General features: G+C 46.1%; 1 protein-coding gene across 1 annotated transcript in view; it reads left to right on the forward strand.

Moving 5' to 3' along the window:
- Nucleotides 1-11,134: 11,134 nt before the first annotated feature.
- Nucleotides 11,135-22,806, forward strand: part of WNT3A (Wnt family member 3A) — an 87,316-nt gene continuing 75,644 nt past the window's right edge. Inside the window, exon 1 of the mRNA XM_074898211.1 lies at nt 11,135-11,376. Within this exon, the coding sequence (XP_074754312.1) occupies nt 11,306-11,376 (71 nt within the window). The 5' untranslated portion in view covers nt 11,135-11,305. The remainder of the gene's footprint in view (nt 11,377-22,806) is intronic.

Below are 22,806 nucleotides of genomic sequence, written 5' to 3' on the forward strand. Positions count from 1 at the left end.
CCAAAAATTTGCATTCTTTATGACCAGTCTTGCCTACCCTATCAAAATATACCTGTCACTTTCTCCACTTCATGCACTATTTCCTCAAATGTCTGTATCTCCAAATTAAGTACCAGATATCTCAATGTTTGATGGGTATCTTTGATTTTTCTTCTCAGCACACCAGCTTCTGGAGTCATGGTACTTTGTGCAAGCATACATTAAGTTTCATGGCGTGCAAAATATTTCAGAAAGCATCTCCCCTGGCTATTTCAAGAGTTCAGAAACTAGAAGGTAACTCATGACTCCAAACATATTTGATTCCTTAAAAACTTACAAGCTCTGGGAGAAGGAGAGGCAGAAAGAGCTGACTCCTGATGTCTGGAGTGCCAATCGTTTATTGCTTGACATCTTCTGAATTTACATGTTCAGACCTGTACATGTAAATTCAGCTTTAGCTCCGAGGAGTCCACTGAGGGAGAGAAAAGTTGAAGAAAGGATGAGGAAGCATCTCAAGAGAGGACTCAGCAGCCATGAACTATTTTCAGGGCCTTCCTAGCAGGTGGCTGAAGATCTTCCTCCTCTCCAGGACAGGCAGTATTGCCACCATGACCCAGAGACAGGAGCAGATGCGTAGGGGCAGTCCCTACCTACCACAGGGCTGTAGACACAAGTTACCTCTCCCCTTCAGTCCACCAGTTCCGGTGAAGTACTGCCTGAAGCCAGTAAGTCAGAGCAATAAGGAACCAACTGGAGTTCAACAAACTGCCTAAAAAGAGAAATAATCTATGTAGTGGTTCCCACTGCATGCTCCAGGGTTTAACACTTGCCTTAGTAGGTAAAAGCATTTTCCAGAAACTGGACCAGCTCACCCCTGGTGTGACACCAGCGGGGCAATGGCACATGGATGACCCTATGCCCTGTGAAGAGCTAAGCACTTTTTCTACCTGTCATGCTTGCAGAGAAAGAGTATAACCCTTTTTTAGGGGGGAGAAAAAAAAAAATAAAAATTGCACAGCTGCCAATGGGGCAAAGCCTTGCAGATTTGACCCCTTCTTACTCCACAGAGCCAACAGGATTTCTGGGAAGGACTGAAGCCAAGTAGGGCTGTTAGAAGGCAAAGTTCTTCAAGCCCTGTGATTTCCTTGCCATTCCCATGAAAAAAACAACTCCAGCAGAGCCCAGCTCTGCTCTCTTGCAGAATCCAGCCAAATACAACCCACATTAAGGGAGTTGTTCTACATTCATATTGAAAAACGGGTGCTTGCCAGCATTACGTGCCTTAAACTTCTTGTTTTAAACTCCTGAGCACTGGCCTGGGGAAAGGATTGTGTTGAGGAATATGTTCATACAGTGCCTGGCACTGGGGTGTTCTGGCTCATGACTGGGATTTGTAAGCAGCTCCTGCAAGACTTGTAAAGCACTGTAATGCATTTGAAGTCTGGTTTCCTTGGGAAACTTGGTTTAGCTGATTATGTTGTGTGTCTCTATCCACTCATTTCCTCCCCTCCAACTTCTGAACCCCTCAGCCAATCCCAGCCCAATTTGGCAGAAAGATAAAAGTTTCAGAGAAATTAAGTTGTATGAAAATAAGTGTACAGGTAGGGAAGAAAGACCTTATTACTGCATTTCCCTCCTTTCGCCCTGGGAGAAAAGGACTGCAATGTGAGCTCAACCTTTATTAAGCACCAGAGAGCCTACATGGGGGGGGGGAGGGGGGGGGGTATAGGGGAGACCAAGCATCATTTACACCAATTCCCACTGAACTACTTGCTGCTTAAGCCACTTTGCTTCGTGCCCAGGGCTTGGCAACAACGTTTTACAGCAGTGTGAAGAATGGGAGGATCTGGGCTTAATTTTCTCCCTGCAAACACGAGTCTGAGAACAAACCAGAGTGATGCAGCCCCTGCTTTTGCTCCCATATATCACCATGCTCTGAGCTCCCTGACAGAAATCCCTCACTAGGGTGTCTCTTGGGTCTGTACAGCACCCAACATACATCAGTCACCCTGCCTGGGAGCACAGCCCTTCCTCAAAGCATCCTGTGGACTTTGCAGACCAATACATGCATCTTCACCATTGTTTAGACCGGAGCGAAACCGGCACAAAGAACCTGACTCGTGGCATTTTGCTCCATTTTGACACATAGACTTGGATGCTGGGCGAGAAACCATCTGCAGGTGTCACTCCTGCACATGAAGTTAATGTGCCAGAAGAAAGTCTGGGACAGGTGGCCACCCGGCAACTGCATTAAGACATCATAACTTTGACTAATTTGTAAACAGGCTGAAAGGACATCCACCCTCCCTGGAAGGAGGAGAAGTGTCTCTTTAAACCCTGGGGCTATGACCTCTTGTCCTCTCTGTTTAGAGAGGGGAAGGGGAAAGAAAAAGAGAAGGGAAAAAAAAAAAAAAAAAAGTAGAGAGAAAGGGAGAGAAAGTCAGACTTGTTGTAGTGTTAAAACCTCCCCCCCCCCCCCCCCCCCCCCCAATATCAGCTTTTGTGATGAAAATGGTAAGGGACACTCTCCAATGCCTGGTTTTCTCTCTTTGTCATTCAGGCTTTGCAAGGGACAGCTCCTTTCTGTTTATTTATCAGCTTGGATTCCTTGTCAACACCTCACTTGACTGAGGTTTTAACACCTTGGTGCAGTTTTGAGGGGGGAGGTTGTGCTTTTTTTCTTTTAACTCTCTCAGCCAAATCTGTCCTTTTTCCTCCCCTGAGTGCAGGCAGATATTTTCTTCCCACTACTTTTACAAGAAGCATCTTCTTTGAGCATGAGAGTCTCCTACAGAAAAACACCAGGCAACCCCCCATCCAGCCCTGTCCAGTCACCTTGACAGTGACAGGGATTTTTGGTGTGCATGAGAAAGATCGTTTCTTATTTCCTTATTTCCCACCGCATGGCAAAGCTCTGGCCCAGATCATCAGCCTACCATGTTCCCCTCTCTCATACTGTGGAGGGCTGGTACCCAAATGCAACGCATCATGACACCTTTGCCATTGTGATATTTCACAATAAGGTGTTTTAAAATAAATCAAATGCCAGAAAATAAAATAATGTAAAAATTATTGATGTTCTGCGCTTTTGAAACACATTAAAAAAGGATTTGCAGACCTTCACCGGGGCACTATTGCATACAAGACAGTAACAGGAGTGCAGATGCTCCTATGCTTTCAGATTGTACCCTAGGTTCCCAGGTGTTAATGTATCTTGATGAGCTTGCTCTGTGGCTGAAGAGAAGACACTCCAGACTGGGTAGTTTTTCAGTTCAGTGCTTGTCAGCAGCATAGAGTAATCCCTATTTAAAATGCATATTGATTTGCAAGCACAAGACTGAATCCCAACATTCATCTTGAGTGATGGTATTACCTGGGTTTCAAAGAGTGGTGTTATGAGTGAACTCACAAAAGGATAAAACACTGATTTCAATTTTAATTTTTTTTAATTTTGTTTGCACCTTCAGCAGGAGTGTGGCTAGCCCTTTGAAAAGGGGTTATTTGAATTGTATGTTAGAATGGGATTAGAAAATTTCAACATCAGTGCATCAATGATTTAGTAAATAAGTGTTTCTGGTTTTCATCTTTCTGTCTCACAAATACTTGGTTTTCCTCCCCGCTCCTCCCCCTTTAATCCAATGTATATCCTCCAAAAAAAAAAAAAAAAGAAATCACTTCTATAAAGAGAGATTGGATGGAGCAGAGTAAAGAAATTACAATTTTAAAGTCAGTCCTTGTTCTGAGTGTGAATTTGGATGGAATCTTCTCCAAAAACCTTGTTCTGCTCCGGTGGTTTCTTTCTGAGACCAGCAACATTGCATCTGTTTTGATGCTCATTACAGTAATGCTGAGAACCGCCTTACTTGACTTGAGCTTTCTTGATGTGGGCACATGGGTGAAGGTAGATGTCTAGGCAGTAGTTACAAGACAGTAGAAAACAAGGACCCCAAAAGGACATTTTATTCCGCCCATCAAAGGCACTTTACTCACTTTACTTCCAAGGACATGAGCTCCCTTTGGCTGTGTACCATTAACAAGTTGTCATCCCCCTTTTAGATGCTGAGACTTGGTAAGATGGATGTCTCCAGAAAGGGATGCAGGATTTGCCCCCAGGAGCCAAAATACCAGACCCTAAAATGTTTCTCTCAAAGAAAGCAGGTGATTATTATTACTCTCTTGGAAAGATTCAGTTGTGCTCAGTTATTAGCATCTAAGCCTGCATCATCCTGTGAATTTGTGTACATAACAGCAGATTTGGGCCCCTAGAGATTATCAACTTCCACTGCTGATTAATAGGTTTTTAATCTGAATCTGGCCTAGAGAAATTTCACATAAGAAAACACGCATTACACGTGTAGAGTTCAGGTTATGGATACATCTATTGAATGAGAGTCCTTAGGGGAAACCTTAAACTGATCAGACCCTTCATTTCCTATTTTGGGTCATTTCCTCTATGAATCTGGAGGTGTCAAGGTGCCAGAAAGGCAGGGCTGCTCCTTATGTACTCAGAGAGTTAAGTTTGCCTTCAGATGGACAGTTTGCCTTCAAAATAAATTGGTTTTTCCCAAATCTCATCCCAAGAGGAAGATGCCAACTTATCCTTCACAGCCCTCACTTGTCAGAGGATGGTCTCCGCAAAGCGACTTTGCAACAGCCAGGCATCTGCTGGTGGAGGCCACCTGGAAAAGTCTTCTCTGCTGTCAGCAAATGGACCTACCAAGCAGAGCACTGATTCCTCTTGCCGCAACCCAAGGGGTTGTGAGAGGTTCTGGAGAAGATGGTTGAAGGTAACCAACTCAGTGGGTTTAGGAGGAAGAGACAATGAAAAGAAATGTTCGCCTGAACATAGACGTGGCACACTTGGCTGCTACTGCTACTAAAACTGGGTACACATGTTCAGTTCCCTTCCGTTGTCATTTATTAGGGGAGATTTGGGTGAATACCATGTTAATCTACTCTTCACCAGGACAGAAGGCCAGGACCAGCGGTGCTGGTGTCCCCACCCACCCTGTGCTGTTGAGTGTGCAGGTGACAAGGGAATAGCTGCATGGTGGCACTGCCCCAGAGCACTGGTCTCTCCTGAGCATGTATGGAGGAGGCAAGGGAAGGAGTAGCACCCACAGTTCATCCTCCCACCTTCCAAGGCAAGACCCTACCATCCTTCTGCCCACCAGCCCTCTCTGATATCCTTATGGCCCCACCAGGGACATAGAGACAAGCCCCTTCCCCATCTTGGCTCTGCCAGCTCTTCGGTGGGGAAAGGAAACCAGAGCCGTGGTGCTGCAGATCCATGTGCGCTGGCTGCATTTTTGTCCGTGTTTTCTCTCCACGTTCATTCTCTTGCTGTACCACTAGGTGGGCCAAAGTTACACCGGTGAGAGTCCTACCTCTCCTGCAGAAGACAGGGGAGGCAGGTGTCTACTTGACCCCTGGTGGCCAGGGGACAGTCAGCTGAGGGACAGGGGATGGGAGGAAGGAGAACAAGACGAGGTGTCAGAGAGCCCTAAGTTTCACCTTGCTGTCATTGAAGCCCTAGCAGGAGAAGTGGACTGTCCTAAAGAAGCGACCATCTCAGGGAGAGCAACCCAGCCGGGACATGACATAGGCTAGGGAAGTCGCTCTCACAAAGTCACATCACAGACTGGTGGCAAGGTGCCAAAGGCAAGAGCAAAGCCCCCACCACCAGTTCAAGCCTGCCCTTGCGACCTTCTGTCTTTCTAAAGCAGCTCTTCAGAGCCCGGTATGGAAGAAACAGTCATCACCGGTGCCTGCAGGTAGTAACTGGAGGCACACACAATACGAGAGGGGAACTCTCCTCAAAATAACATTCTTTTTTTTCACCCAAGGTGAGGTGACAGAAGAGACTATATACAAAAGTCCAAAGGAAAGGATCATCACCCGTTACAGATGTGCTCTGTTCTGCAAAAGGTCTGACACATTGCACTGCAGTATTTTGGGTGCTCTGCCTCCACTAAACTGGAAGCCATGCCACGTCCTTCCTGACCTCCTGGTGACATAACTGGTGATATCTTACGTTTTCAGCCTCCCTTCATTTCTCTTATGAGCGCTGTGATCAGAAGATAACACCTTCATATAGAAATGTTTTGGTGGGAATCCAGGAGCAGCCAAAATCCCAGTCTGCCATTGGCATAGAATAACCTGGGCAGGTGACAAGCATACTAAAGGTGTCTTAAGCAGTGTCAAATGTTTGCTGTTGCCTTGCAGTTGAGGACGTCTCCTTGAAGCCTAAAGAGCTGAGAAACCCACCGCAAATGTGCTCCTGATTTGTTCATTACCATCAGTGCCTCTTTAGAGCCCAGAGTAGAGGCAATGGCCTGCAGGTATCTCACCTAACTTCAACCATCTGGAGATTACGCACCAAGTTTAAAATGGATCCCAAAGACAGAGAAATGCGACTCCAGAAGCAATTCACCCCACCTACCATAGACTAGCATCTATAGTGGGCCGAGCTGCTCAGGTCTCTACTGCACCATTGATCATGGGAGGCAGCCAGTGTTGTGTCAACAGGATTTGGACAGCTGTAGTCAGGCAAGGTGAGATTCATGCTATCAATATATTTTGCACATTTCTAAAAACCTTCTCTATCTCCAACATTGGACCAACCTCCATTTTTGGACAGCAGTGACCTTTGTGTGGTAAAACCAGCTGGCCACAGACAGACCTGTCTTGAAGAGGGGACATGAATTTAGCAGGAAAATTCAGTTCTGCCACTGAATCACATCACAAGACAGTGAATACTCATCTTCTGCCTTGTTCTCCACAGCTGAAGAGATCAATATGAACCTACCTTGTCGCTATTTGTACTGCTGTGACTCCTGGTCGAGATGTTTGGATGACATGGATGACATGAATCTCAGTCTTCAGGGCCCTTAAAAGGCACAGAGGCAAAATGGGAGAGAAAAGCAGAATTACATGACACAAGTAAACAGGCCCGTGGCAAAGCCAGACCTCCAGCAACCCAGTTCCCAGGCATCTAGGATCCCAGCTTTTATATATTTTCCAAGCATCAGTGAAGGGAGGAGTTTTAGTGCTCACAGCATGTTTTGATATCGTAGTCTCCAGCTATCTGTAGCAACTCCTACATGCTATTTATGTTCCTCACCAGGGCTGGCTTTAGGAAGGGTGGGTTACAAAGCTGACTGCTAGGGTTTTACTGGTTCTCCTATTACCACAGTGTTCCACAGTGTGGGCTCCTTGGCATGGAAGGAAAAATAGGCCGTGACTTTCTCATGCTGCCGTGGTGGCTATAGCCAACCCTGGAGACCACTGTTCAGAGTCTTCCACAAAAAATAAGCAAAACGTTCTACCCCACAAGGAGCACTGGCTCTGTGTTCACTCTCAGTGAGGATGAGCTTCCCGTCCTGCAGCCATAACAAATCTTCTCCATGTAGGGCAGAAGGGGAAGGAGAGCAAGGCAAGTAACACATAGAATATTTGAGAAGTGTGACGGGCTGCATTGCACAGGTCTGCCTGCCTTCCTGTCTGCCTGTATCCCTCCAGACCTCCTTCCCTTGCCCCTGCTCTCTTTAGACAGACTTCTCTGGGGTGGAAACACCCTGGTTGTGCCTTTTTTTGAACATGGGCAAGTGCACTGATCCCCCTTGTGACTAACTGCACCGTGAAGCAGTCATGTTTCTAAATTCAGCTCTATTTACACACTCAAGAGCTGAAGATGTCAACTGGGTCATCCCCATGAATAAGCAAGACAGGACCAGCCCACAATCCTTCATAAGGCATTCCAATCCTATGATGATGAGGCCTGCTGCATGTCCCCCCATCCCCTTTTCTTCATGCCAGTTTGATAACTGAAGTCACCCACCTCCTTTTGCAGCAGGCTTATGGGGGCTGATGAATTGGCCACACAGCTGCAAGCATGGTCAAGACTTTATTCTCTCTTTTGACAGTCAGAATGATGGACCTTCACCTCCTGGGGAAGTCATGAACAAAAACTGGTGTTTACTTTACTGGTGTAAGGATGGGCCCTGTGGAAAATCTGTGTGGGGCAGAGTATAGCTCCACCAGGACTGTGATTCGATGTCTACCACTGAGGATTCACAACCCTGCAACCTGGACTTCCCTCAGAACTTCTCCCTGGGCACTGATGAGCAATGCCAAGAGCAAAGGAGCCAAAGCCACGCTGCTGTCACCCCACCAGACACTTCCCATTGCAAAGGACATGTCTAAATGCATGTCCAAATATCTGGGAGAGGGATAGAAACCAATGGACCAGCATGGATGAGCTTAGCCAAGTTTTGACATTAGGCAACTGATGAGAGAAAACACTGCAGATTTGGGCAGCCAAATGCTAGAAGTCCCGCATCCACAAAGCCCATGTCACCCTTTTTAACTGATGTTAGTGGACTGCAAAATCTGGCCCTTAAAGGGCTCTGGTTCAATGGTAACATTAATAATAGTTAACTAACCTACAGTAGCGTTCCTAGCAATGGGAATAGCTATTATACATCCAACTACCTTTTCATCAGTGTAATTAAAAGCAGTTGGCATCAGAGTAAGTGGCAGTGTCGCCTGCTGAAGAAATCAATACGATCCTGCTTGTGTGTGTGCCTATGACGAAGAGGATTATCTCCATCCTCCCCAAATAGCAGCAGCAAAGCAAAGAGGAAAAGGGAGAGTGGCTGAATTTGTACCTTCAGGTGAAGTTGCCTGGTGCTTCCTGGTGGGAGGGGCAGAAGCTCTGGAGGATGTTTAAATCTCTCCCCAGGGACAAAAGGAGGGGAGATTAGCTGGACCCCTGGAAGGGATATATGTCCTGCCCCTTCCTCCCCCTTCATCCCTGGTTTGCTGGGACCCCCACGCCCAGACAGGCGCTGGTGTCTGAGGGTCTCTGTGTGTGTGTGTGTGTGTGTGTGTGTGTGTTCCAGTCTGCAGTGTGAGCAATTTCACTTGAAAAGACAGAGAAATCCCCTCCTTTTGAAAGTCTCAGTGTTTGGTTCTTTCCAGTAATGCTATAATTGGATGGGATTTTCTCTAATACAGAGGGAAAGTCCTTAAGATGATTTTTCACACACCACCAACCCTCCTCCTTTTCCTCATCCTACCTTATGCAATAAAACTCCCTTCCCCCTCTCCAGTCTCTTTGGCTCCTCTGGGGTGGGGGAACTGCTGAAGTCGGGGGGGAGCTGGATTTAATACACTCAATATAATTGCAGCATCGACACCGCGGGTATTTGCTGGGAGAGCCGGAGAGAGCATCCGTTCCTCCTCTGGAAGCAAGCAAGAAGCTGCTTAGATCAACTCGAGCTTGGCTACACAGGGCGATTAGATCTCGGAGCACTTGCCAGAGCTCACATTTGCAATCACTTGTCATCCAACCCTAAAGAAAATAATCAGGGCCCGACCCCTGCCAAATTCCCAATGATTTAAATATCCCCGAATGAACTGCATTTCTAGTATAATTTCACTAGAATGAATATATCTCTCCATCTAGCTAAACACAAACATATCTTTATATATATGCATATAAAGCTCTGTGTGTGTAAATAGAAATATTCCCGACTAAGGGAAAAAATATATGCAGTTCTTAATGAGAAAAAAAAAAAAAAAAACAACACATTTTGATTTGAGCTAATGCAAAGTTGCAAGCCTTCCTCAAAAAAAACCAAAACAAAACATTAAAAATTGTACCTCTCTTTGTTCCATGTGAGCCACAGAAATTTTCTGATTCACAGATAAAATGAAATAGTCAAATAAATAAATAAAATCTCATCCAGTTCTCTCTCTTTCCTATAAAAAAAAAAAAAGTGACAAAAAAACAGAAAAAAAAAAAAAAAAAAAAAAGCAACAGGCAGCAATTACAACAACCAGGGGGGGGAAAAAAAAAAAAAAAAAAAATCACATAAAACAGAATCATCGCTGTTATTCCAGGAAGAAAATATCTCCCAGTTCATCCAGTGCCTCCATCCCCTTGTTTTCACCTCTCCAGCCCCTTTCAAATGACCCAGAGTAAGGGGAAAGCCTGTCAGCTGGGTGACACTTGCCCACAGATACAGCAAGCTTTAAACAATATGTTCCAGAGGAGCAGCAAATCTAACTGCGTACCCAGTCTTGAGGAGCTACATCTTTATAATAATACTAATCATGATATAATTTCTTTTTTTTTTTTCTTATTTCCACCCCACCGAAAACCTGCAGATTTTTGGAACAGCGCGATCCACCCCAAATCACCCCCCACCACCGCCACTGAAAGGAAAGAAATTGTTACAATATGTAGAGAGAGAAATTAAAAAAGAGATCAATTACTAGTGCCCTGTGGGGTGGATCTGGTGGATGAAGTCGTTTGCAGCAGTGCCTTCGCAAAGTCCGGGGCTGGGACTCCTGCAAATTGTGGTGATCTGGATGAGCCTTATTGAGATTTGCATGGAACAAGTTGATTTCTTAGCAGATGTTTTCAGTAGAGCTCTTGGATATCTGTCTGGTTGGGCTGCTGGGGAAGGGGTGTGCGTGTCTGTGGGGGTGTGCATGTCTCTGTGTGTGCGTGCATGTCTGGGTGTAAATCCTCTTTTTTTTTTTTTTAAGGAAAAAAGGAAGAAAAAAAAAAAAAAAAAAGAACCAACCGAAAGTTTCTAGAAAGTTAGTTTAAATGTATCCCGACCATCACCGTGAGGAAATGGGGACGTGAGAAGAAGACAGAATGGCAACAAGAGGCAAATCAAGAAAATAATAATTAAAAAAAAAAATCTTCACACTTTTTTTTTTTTTTTTTTTTTTTTTTTTGCATTTTAGTAGCTTCGACCCAGGGAGTGAAATCCGGGCAGGTTGTTATAGCTACCCAAATCCACAGGGGTCCCCCCTGTCTATTTAAACCCCCTAAATCTTCCTTCCCCTTTTTAAAACTACATTTTATCCCTTGGCTTGTGGGCCAACGTGCCCCCTAATGAGTATTAAAACACTATCTCCTTGCAATTAGCTCATTCCTGACTTCGCGCTCCTGATTGACAGAACAAGCCAAAGCATCAGAATTCTCCCTTTGGCAATAAGTGCTGATTGGGTCCTTTTTAAGAGAGCTACTTCAAACTTTTTTTTTTTTTTTTTTTTTAATATTTGCCTTCAGTGTCTTGGCTGAGAGAAGAGTTTTTTACCTCTCTGAGATTTTTTTTTTCCTTGAGAGTAGTAGAGGAAGCAAGAGAGGATTTACCTGGTCGGGTTGAGTTCACTTCATTTGACTTTTTTTTTTTAAATTATTGTTATTATTATTATTAAAATAATCATCCTGCCTCAGAAGAAAGGAAGGTTTTTGGCAACTCTGGTTAAAAAAAAAAAAAAAAAGAAAGACAACTTTTCATCAATGGCCTCTTTTGGATATTTCCTGTTTCTTTGTGGGTTGAGTCAGGCTCTGTCAAGTTACCCAATCTGGTGGTAAGTTTTATTCTTCTTTTTTTTTTTTTTTCTCTCTCATTTTCATTTATTTTTCCCCTCCTCTGTTTTCTCTGCAACCCCTGCGCTTAAGATGACTTGAAATTCTCCTTTCGTTGCCACTCAGCTAAAGAGGTGGGATTGTTCCAGCGCCAGCAAGTTCTTAGGACCTGCATTTCACCTTTTTTATTTATGCATTCACTTTGTTTATTTTGACTGGGTTATACCTGATCTCTCCTTCTCCTACTGTAAAAGAGAGAGAGCGAGCGAGAGCGATCGGAAAGTTATTTTTTTTTTTTTTTAAGTGCTTTGATCCTCTCCTGTGAAGAACAAAAGGCGCTGCCTGAATTAAAGAGATAATGATACAAGTTGACATGAGCATTTCAAGGTGATTTCGAGCTAGTCAGGTGGAAGGATTGGGGGAAAGGATGAAAAACTTCCCCCCCCCCCCCCTTCGCTTTAAGGGAATATTTAGGGGGAAGAAAAAACAAAAAAAAAAAAACAAAAAAGGGGGGGGGGAGAGAAAGAGAAAGGAGGTGAGAGGAAGCTGAACAACCTGGGCTGGTTATGGAAAAGCAGAGCAGGGAGCAGAGACGGGCTGGGGGAGATGTGCCCGGCGCGGCCGCGGAGCTGTCCCGCGCAAAATCGGCGGGGACCTGCGCACCCCCCTTCCCCCGGGGATACCGCTTTTTTTTTTTTTTTTTGGCCGGGCTGCAGCTCTTTTTTGTATTTTTTCTTTTTTTTCTTCTCTTTTTTTTTTTTTTTTCCTTTTTTCCGCGCTTTGCACCCTACGCCTTTAAGAGGCTTTTCTCTCTCTCTCCCCCACAAAAAGCAAATGGTGCTGGGCTAGGCATGTAACTGCAAGATCTGCTCTAATTACCCCGCGGAGGTAATTGGGCTCAGGGAAGCCCTAGCGCAGGAAGGCTCCTGCTCCGCAGGCAGTGCACGGCCGAGCGCGTAGGAAGCGCGGAGCGGGGTTGAGCGGTGCGCGGAGGCGCAGGGCGAAGCCGGTTGGGCTTCGCGTTCTGACACCGGGTGCGCGGGTGCGGAGCTACCCGGGTAGGGAGCTGCCAGCTCCGCGAGCGCGGAGGGGAAGGCGAGCTGCTCCGCACCCGGGGCGGTGCTGGAAATAACTCCGAAGCGTGCAACCACCCCCGCCCCAACACCCCCCCCCCTCCCCAAAAAAAAAAAAAAAAAAAAAAAAGCTAATATAAAAATAATAATTAATTTTTTGCAAAGTGCATTTAATCTCTGCCTCCCCCCATGTGACGAGGGGCAGTAGCGGGGGGTCAGGTGCGATCCACGGCGGGCGGAGGCGAACGGGGGCCGCGGGAGCGCTCCCTCCGCCCGCGGCCGCGCTGCCCGGCGGTGCAGAGGTGAGGGTGTTGAAGGCAGCCTCTTCAACTATTTCAGGTATGTCTGAAAGCAGGGAATTCGTTGGGATGGGAGAAAAGCAATAAAATGCAAATGTGTTCTTGGGAAGACAGGCAGAAAGAGCACCTGGACGGGAGTCATTAAAAAGCAATCTTTTATTCCCAGCCACCATCTAACTTATAATTAAAAACTCTGGTTGCATTCCTGATTGGAGAAGGAAACGCATTCCTCTAATACCAACATAAATATTCCCTTGTCACCCACCGAGGGGAGAGGAGGGCAAAGCGCCCCGGCCCCCCCCAGCCCCGCTCCCGGCTCCCCGCTCCCGGCGGTGCGGGACAGCGGGAACAGCGCGGGCAGGAGGCGGTGGCGACAGGGACAGGAGGTCTTTTTCCAAGCTGGGGCATCAGGTGTGTGAAGGGGGACGGTAGCGGCGACTTTCGGGGGTTTTGGGGGTGTTATTTTGTTGGTTTGTTGGCTTCCCCCCCCCCCCCCCCCCCCCCCTTTCCATCCTTCCTCGGTGCCAACCAGCGGTTTTCGACGTTTCTCTCGCAAAGAGAGCAAAGCCCCCTTAGGCCATGGAAATGCAAAGGAGGTTTTGATTGGGGTGGGGGAGTCGGAGGAGAGGCCGGGTGCTGTTATATTGGCTGCTTAAATTCCCCCCTCGCCCCCACCCCTCCTTTCCTTCTGTATCCTCAAGCAAGTTATAAAACCATGGTCCCCCCGACGGCTGGAGCTGGGGAACAGCCCCGCAGACGGGCGAGTCGGGGACTGGAGGGTGGCACAGGGGTCCCCTGGACACACCCGTGCACATCCCAGTACGGGCAGCCCAGTTTCTTTTCTCCTAGTCAAGGACAGCCTGCTTCCAAACCAGCAGATTCAGCAAATCAATCTTCTTTATTTTAATTTGGTTTTGTTCCTTTTTTTTTTCTTTTTTTTTTTTTGGGGGGGGGGTGTGTGTGTGTTACTGTTTTTCTTTTTTTGAAAGTGCTGCAGAGGGCCAGGATTTTATTTTTTTTTTTCTTTTTTTAACTGGTAGTGCATGCAACAAACCATTTCTGTTTAAATTTCTGTTTAAAGCCTCCCCTGTATTTATTCCCTCGTAGCAACTTGACTGCTTACAGCAGAAAATCTGTAATTTACCATCCCCAAATTGTGCCCCTCACAAATAATAGTTTCTAGTTAAAGCGTAAACTCATCCTGAAGCACACAGAGCTATGGATACTTATACTGCGTTCAGCTTCAAGGCAATTTGAGCAGAAGCAGGAACTGAGAAGCAAGGCTCTCCTGTAGGTTTTGGTTAATTATTCTCCCAGAGGGAAGAAATTAAGGGAAACATCCAGTGTGCAATTGTTAGGGGGAGCAAGTGGGTATGGGTCTGTTACTGAAATTTCTGTCTACCTCTAAGCAGAGCGCCTTACTTGGTTGAGCTGTTTAAATTGCTGTTCCCACCGTGGCGTAGAGGCTCCTGTTTAAAATCAGGCCCTGCAGTTCTGGGTGGGCTCTGCACAGACCCAGATGCACGGTATCTACAGAAAAAGTTCAGTGGGGCAAAAGGGAAAAGATCCCTTGGAGCAGTGATGCTCTCATGCTCTGTCCTTTCGGTGGCGATGCTGGGGAAAGCTACAGGAGCTGCTTAAAACCAGAAATTTTCCAAATAATGTATTTACAGAGAGGGATGAAATAAGCTGTAAAAATAATTACTTAAAAATAACAAAAGAAAAGGGCAGTGTTTCCCATCGGGACTGATGTGGCGAGTTTCTAGGGACGTGTTGGCATGATTTATTATAGCACAGTAACCCCACGGGACCTTCTCCAACGCAGCACAGCATTGCGTTGTTCAACCTAAAGGAGCTACTGGTAGCTGCAACAGGCTCTTCCACACCCAGGAGGCCAGATTAAGAGCAAAAATGTGGCGCTTTTTTTTTTTTTTTTTTTTTTTTTTTTCCCCCAAATGTTAGTGCTGCTCATTTTTTGGCTTGTTTTTAAAAAAAAGGTACTGGAGTGAATGAGGGATGACTTAGGAAATTCAGAAGCAGAATTCATGAGTGGGGAAGAGTTAGATATAACCTTGTGGAGTCACAGTAGCAGCGTGAACAAAATTAAAGCTTTTTCCAGCTAACATGCACTGCCTTGGCTGGATGGCTAACTGCACATGGAATGGAAAAAGCATTTTATTTTACTTTTTAATCAGTGGCATGAGACCTGACTTGGTCTGAGGACAGCCGGATTGCAGAAATGATTCAGAAGGAAGAAGGGTTTGGTTCAGGAAGAAAAAGCAGCAATAAAAATTAACAGAGCTTCAGTGCTGGGGATCTTAACCTCCTGTTGCCCAGGAGGTTCGTCCTAGGGCAGATGATCATGGCAGGGAATCACTGAGCTGAATTAGAAGAACAGGCAGACCTCCTCACCGTGGGAGAAACCTGCCAACTGGCACATGTTCCTGGGGTGCAAGGCAGCCTGGTGCGTGTTGAGGGATGCTGATAGTTAAAAGCATGTGGCTGGAGAGGGGCTGGAGCAGGGACATCTCATGGGAGGAGATAGGCACTGTCTGGGACCTCACACGGTGGCATCACTTTGGGCAGCAGTGCATATCCCTTCCGCTGTCCCGTTGGCTGTGGTGGAGCTCCTGTCTCCTCTGCTGCTCTCTGTAACACCTGTATCACATCCAAAGTAGGGTGGGATGAAGTCAGCCCCATAATGAACTGGGAAAGGAGATGAGCCATAACCATTAATGCAGACTGAATGCAGTGTTACTGGAAATGCCAGGCTGGTATTTGGAAAGCAAACGTGAAGGATGCGTGTTAGAAATATTTTCCTGGCTGTGCCCGGTGTTCGCTCTTGGCTTCTTACTGCTTAGTCCCCAAGCCTGGTCACAGAAGCTCTATTGGTTTACTCATCCATGTAGGACGAACTTGGCCAAAGCCTGTGATGCCCTGCAGTAGCCACTTTGCAGCCCATGAGGATTGGAGAAAGTGATTTAACAAATCTTTCCATCTCTGTTTTTTGCAATTCAGGAAATGTAAGTGCATAGGAGCAGGGTGGGTGGGAGCCTTGCCAACAGAAAGACAAGTAACCCAGTGGCATTACTCCAGCAATATGCAGGTGCAACACCTGAACGTGTCCCTGTCAGAGTGTGATGGCATCACCACAATAAGAGCAATGCACGGATGAAGTCCTGGCTTGTGCTCTGGTTCAGGTCTCTCCTGGGATCTGTCCCCCTCAAGGTGGGTGGAACAGCCTGCAGTTTACGCTGGGGTGGGTGAAAGCCAGGCCAGGTTCTGGATCGCATGAGAAACCCGATTCTCCTTTTGTTGCAAATCTTGGAGAACCAAGCTGAGTCTTGGCAGGCTCCGCACTTGAGAAAGCAAAGCTTAGGTTTGGCAGAGAGCAGCCGCGTTAAGTGAGAGATGATCATCCCTCATTAGCCAGGAGAGAGGCAGAGCCATGGAAGGTCACCCAAGGGACAGCACGAGCCATGTGCGTTGGCACACGAGCTCCTAAAACAATCTCTAGAGCTCGGAAATGCAAATTGCATCTACACACTTCTCTGCATGATTAGCTGGAGTTGAGGGTTTTGACATTTCCGAGGTGATGGCATTCATCCTCGTTGCCTCTGCTACTGCAGCAGGTTGGGGTGTGATGTTAAACAGTTGCTGTGCTCCTCTGCAGCGGTGGCTGCACTTCAGCTGTATGTGCTGCCATCTCTGTGTGCGCAGCCCTAGGCCACCCTTGTCCCAAGGCTTGGGAATCATATTTTGTATACATGTATCTATGTTACAACAGTATCTTACATGTCCCTCTTTTGCCAGGCAGCATATAACCACGCAATGATGTTTTAGCCTCTTCTCGGATACCAACTTGCCCACTATCTTCGATTTTCCAGAGCAAAGCATGGGTGCTTTGCACCCAAGCAGAAATGGAGATAGAGGGCGACTGGGTCGAGGGGATCTTGTTGTGTAGATGTGTTAAGAAACAGTCCTTGCCTGGTTCATGCATAGCATATGGTGTGCAAACGATAAGGGAAATATTTTCCCATCTCCACTTTTTTAATGGTGGCACTGGAGAAACAGACTTTAATGGTCTTCATGTTGCTCCTGAAGTACTCCGGGCATGCAGGAGCTGTGCTGGTGAGATTAAATGACCCAACCAAAATCACACAAAAAGCCTTTCTCACAGCGGGAACTGAAAATTTTGCAAGGTCCTAGCAAGAAACCCCTGTTTCAAACACAGGGACAGTTGGGACTCTCCCAGAGACCACAGCGTGTGCTAAAGAAGAGCCATCATGTCTTCAGCTTTTAGACTCATTTTATTTAATTGTGTTGTCCTGCTATGTATTAATTGACTTCTCTTTCAATTTTAAGAGGACTTTATTAGATAAGTTAACCTGAAAACCAGCAACTCGATATTCAAAGCTTTGAACTAAGGTATTGCTTCAAACAAGCAAGCCTTGCCTAACTAAGATAAGGAAAAGTGAATCATTTCGCTCCTCAGCCCTTTTTGGGCAGCCCCAGAGGCAAAATATGTCCTTTTCAGACATTTGAACACCTCTAAGGTTTCTCACCTGAAAGCCTTTGAGCACCTACTAACATGGCTTAAGCTCTGATGTGTGCCCAGGAAGGGAGAGAATGTTTTTTATTCCTATTTTGCAGGTGGGTAAGCAGAGACAGAAGAATTTAAAGGCCCTGCCCTGGACCTTGCAATGAGTCTGCAACAGGGATGGGTGTAGCACCGGGACATTAGGTTGTCTGGTTCACTATGGGAAGGCAGGTCTTCTCTTCCTTCTAAAGATCTTTCTGCACAGGCACGGTCCTTGGGTGCTAGTGCAGTGAACAGCACCAGGGCAGGGTAAGGAAGCGTCTGCTTTAGGGTCAGCAGATATTAATGAAATAGATGGGTCCTGTTCTCCTGTCTGAGCTCCCGTGCCACCTAGGTGAGCCATTTCACTTGTGCACATGTTGAGGTTTTTTTCCAGACTCAGCTCTACAGCTAGGCCTGACATAGGTAGAGTAGTTGGAACAGGGGGATGGCTGTAACCGTGCTTTCTTTTGGCCAAAAAGTCTTTTTGGCTCTTTCCTCTGAAGGGTCAGACTGGAGGAGCCTTGACCTTTGCTGTGAGTCTGTGGTCTCTCCTAGGAAGGAAAAGTCAAGGACTGCTGATTGTACCAGGGGAAATGAGGCTGCCTCACTGGTCTCTCCATCCTAAATCTATGGGATCCCTTTCCTGCTTCCATTCTTCTTCCTGCAACTGGGATGAGAAACTCGACTCCAGCCCTGCTGCAATGCTGGTGCTTTTCCAGACAGGGACTGCTGGTCTCTGCACCTCTTCCCATGTCACCAGTGCTTAGTGCGGGTGCAAAGCAGCAGAGGAAGGAGGTAGTTCTGTGCTAGACCTTGGAGGAGCAGATAGTTTTGCTTTGCATGTATGAGAGCACAAGAAACACCCAACGGGACACCCATGGGTCCTTCCTTCCCCCTTGCTCAGCATTTGTGCTTGCATTCCTCGAGTGCATGATTCAAATAGCCCGGCTTCATTTCAAAGGGCCTTATTGGACATAATGACAGCACTCAACAGGCATTGCACAAGTGTGACACAGGGGCAATCCTCCGGGCTCTGAGTCATGGATGCTCCGTTTGGACAGCTGAGCTGGATGCAGTACGGTGAACGCAGCCGGCTGTGCACTGAGCACACTGTCTTATCCACGGGCTCTCCTGTGAGCAGGGATGGGCTGGTCATACTCCCACCAACCTCCATGTTGAGATTTCCTTATCGGAGCAGAACTGGACTCATGATCTTGCTCTGGATCCTAAAGGAAACCCTGCAGGACCAAAGAGTGCAGCTGGGAAGAGAAGAGATGGAGCAGGCAGGAGGTCTGAAGAACATTGCTGCAAAGAACAAGGGCTTTCTAGGCTCAAAATAGACATCTTCTGGTGATGTGGAGCTTGGTGCTTTCTGCCCAGTCAGGTGCTGGGGTGATGATGCCGGTTAAAACCACTGAAATATAGAAGAAATGAAGAGGATATAGCAGGGGAAGAAGCATTAGCCAGAGCACGTCAATCTTGTCCACATGCTCAGCTAAGGCTAGATGGGGCACAGCCCCAAAGCTGCAGCGAGAGCTGTTCCCATCCTGTCTCACTAAATCCGTCTCTGCTTTGCTGGCACCACTGAAAGCCAAATGAAGGCCCAGGGTCCATAAGAGCCAAGCCAGTTCAGCGGGGCTTAATCCTGAAAGGAGATGAATACTCAGGAAAGTCTGTAAGGGCAGGAGCCCTTCCATAATGTACCCAGCAGGGCTTTGCTGGATCAGGCCAAGTGTTGGTCTTGCAGAAAAGCTATTCCTGATTATGCCAACTGTTTCCATCTAGCCTGGGCCATTCGTAATTCTTTTCACCCTTCCTGTCCCTTTGAAAGTGGCAAGGTTTGCTTTAAGTCCCGTTATCATCTTAGCACAATATGTAAAAATTCATCAGTTCATCAGTCTACTCCAAATTCTACCGGTGCTTGCAAAAAACAAGTTAAAGGAAAAAGAACCAATACATTAACTCCCTTGTTCTGAACTCCTAACATAGGGCACTGCTTTCAAAAACAGCCTGTAAACCAGGGGAGAGCGTTATGCATCACAAAGATGTTGTTTGTCTCTTTTCCTTGTTTGTCACCTGCATATTCACAGCCCCCTTCCCACTTGGATGTTGCTGATACCCAGAGAGCGCTTTGCATTTGTAGAGCCTGGGCCATCAAAGGAGTTTGAGGTGCCTTTGGTCTCTTCATCACAGTTTCTGTTCTGGTGTAATTAGTCAGTTATGCTTTATACTGGTATAGTGTTAATTCTTAGCAGGGCTGCTGTTACTCTTTTCCAGCAGGGATATTCCTCCACACTCTATTGGTGTGAAATGCTTTTCTCTTACCGCATCTTTGAACACTCTCAGGCTTCATCAACAAGGTCATGCCATAGCTTGTGGGCTGGTTCCCTTCTCACATCCCCAGGTGTTTGGGATGGCCATTTCTCCTTTTCCGTGGGGCTCTGTAGGCAAAAAGTGTGTTGGAGCAGGTTTTCCTAGAAGGCTTAGAGAGTGCCTCAGGGGTTCCTTGAGCTCAGATCATGGTAGACTCTCACATTTCTAGCCTGGCCTCATGTCTGTCACAGGTTATGGAAACTCTCCTGGTCACCATGCATCAATCCTAGTGGTCAGTTTAAGCATGTCTTCCAGGAAAGACCTCTAGTCCAAAAAAGAAGATGCCTGGGTTCCTATCAGATGCCCATGCATAGATTTTACTCCCAGTTAAAATGCCTTATGGTATCCTGGTTGTCCTCACAAGCCTGGCAAGGATTTTCTACATTCCAATGATGATACTCTCTTTTCTCAGCAGCAGATGGAGGCTAGTCAAGAAAACCCAAGAGCATCTCAGTGGCACTTGATGCCTGTCTGCAGGCAACTGAGCAAAGCCTTGGGGTGGAATTCATTTTATCCGTTATGTGTCTGCAATTTTGATGTCTCCATCCAAGAGAGGTGCTTTTGGCTCCTTTCATTGATGGGGAGAAATGGGCACTTTCTTATGGTGCAATTCACCCCTAAAACATTCGACTGTGCTTGACTGGTTAAATCCTCTGCGACGATTGAGGAGTTAAGGCAACGAGTTCAAAGATACCTCCACCATTGCCATCCAGGTTTAGTTAGGTAATACCCAAGACAGGGAATCCTCTTAGAGTTTGCTCACATGCCTGTTTCCTAGCTGTTAAAATATTCCTATTGCCTGGCATGATTTCACACGGCTAAAATCAAGTCATGGACTTTTTCTGTATCATTTTACCGTATTTTAATAAGTTCTTTAGTGCACAGTGCTCATTGGTGCATTGGAATGGGCGCAGCCATGGTATGCTATTGCAGGAATGTGCATGCCATCCAGGCTGGTACTAAAAGCCTCTAGGCCACCCTTCTCCTCAACAAATTCACACCATCTTCTATTTTGTCATGTCTCAGCATAGCCTAGGCAGCTTGAGTGTTTTGCAAGTTTCTCTGTAACATATTTAATCCCAGCACATTCCAGAGCACAAATACATCTTCCTCATGCTCCTTATCCTCAAACACATCCAGAGTCTCCCAACACTGTCCAACCACATCCACAAGCCATTGGCTCAAGTTTGTAATAGAAGTTTATCTCAAAGATTTAAAAAAATATTTAAAATGGCTTTCTTGCTTCACTGTCATGACGGTTATCTCAGCAGGGGACACAGTCACTCTTATTAATGCAAGAGTTGTATCTGCATTTCAGAGAATTCCTCTGACTTTGTTTTACTTTCCGTTCTCTGAAATCTAAACATCTTCTCTCTTCCCAGTCTATATCTCTTAATTGCACTTTCCAGGTTTGTATTTCCTCTACATCTCTGTTAGAAGATGCAGTTATATGTCAGAGGTTACGCACATTCAGGTTTCCAGGGAAGTTGCTGTTATTTAACAGAATTCACATTGTGGGATGGAGCAGGGAGGAAAGGCAGAGCCCATCTCTGCTGTAGCCAAGCCTGTGAAATGAAGCCAAACAGCACTGAGCAGAGCAGGAGTTTCTTCTGCTTCTAAAAGGGTGCACCTTGTCTAATAGAGATATTTACTAAGGAGTGGGAAGGCAGGAATGAAACTCCTTGAACAGTTGCCAAGCCTACCATTCAGTTTGTCCCTCTGCCCCCAGAAGAACAACAATAGAGCCTGTTGCTAGACAGTGTTGTGTGGCATGACAGAAAGCAACTCTAAATCCTTTGCAGGCTGAGGGACACACTTAAGGGAGACTTTCCATTTTTTTTATGAGCTTACGGTAGCCAGGAAAAAAATGGGACAGTCTAAGGTCTTGCTGGACAGGTTCATTCAGAGCCCAGTAAAGACTGGGGAAAGACCATGGGGCATCAGATAAGATTTGTAGAATTTACTGGGAGATCCACAGTTCCTTTAGAGGCATGCAAATGTAGTTAATGGTGGCTTTGGAGAGATCCCGGTTTGATTCTGATGCCTCCTGGAGAGAGAATCATCTTGTAGCTTTAGCAGTCACTAGCCAAGTTCCCTTTAGAGCTATTGGTGAGAACTAAGATGCAACTTCTCTGATGTATGTTAGACCTTTACTTTCTGGTGAGAAGAATCACATCCCAGCTGTGTAAGTTTTCTTACCATCACCTGCAAGAGGACCTTGGATAACTAGGCCAGACAAAGACCTTTTAGACAGACGAATCAGCTGCTCTTTTTTGTTTGTTTGTTGGTTGTTTTTTTTTTGCTTTGAATGCACTCCTAAAGGCTTGGAATTTTATGATCTACCTAGACATGTAGAATACTGAAAGAGGATCCTTTCATTGGAAAACCCTTTTGAAAATCCTAGTGGGCATTGCTTTAGATCTTTAGTGACTGAATTACCTTGAAAAACCCATCACTTGAAGTCCTGGTGTTGCATTCCACATATGTATAGAAGAGCTGAGCAAAAATCCATATCTCAGTAAGGTGTTTGAAGGGAATTCTTCTGAAGTATCAATTTCTTGTATATTCTTCCATGGGAAGAGCAGTCCAGATGCATTTGTCGTGAAATAATTAGCCTTAGTGACCCAGACCAAGAAAGCTGGGTACCTCATTAGATCCTGCATACCACAGGACTGTTGACTCTCCTTCTGGATTGTCTTTATAATGGTGGTGGAGAGCCGTCCTAAAGGCTGTGAGAACAATACCCTTCTGAAGATGTGTAGATGCTAGACTATAGGAGTTTTGAAGTGTCTGCTGATACAGTTATTATTTTCTGGCAGTGAGGGATCCAGGGACTGGGGGAAGTTCGGTCCAGCCTAGCCTATTCACTGACTGGCTTGAACAAAGTGTGCTGATTTTTTTCAAGGCCTGGATACACTCCCATTTACAAATAGTGTAAATCTACAGAGAAGGAAAGTGGCAGCCTTATCTCCAGGGCCTGAAAGCTGTTTTGCTGCAGCATTAGCAGAGGTGTGTTATAACCACCATCCGGAAAGATTTTATGGTGGAAGAGCTCAAGCAAAACAATAAGAGGCTAAGTGGAAAAGGACAGAAGAAGTGAAGTGT

This window comes from Athene noctua, chromosome 2 (assembly GCF_965140245.1).
Source record: "Athene noctua chromosome 2, bAthNoc1.hap1.1, whole genome shotgun sequence".
NCBI lineage: Eukaryota > Metazoa > Chordata > Aves > Strigiformes > Strigidae > Athene > Athene noctua.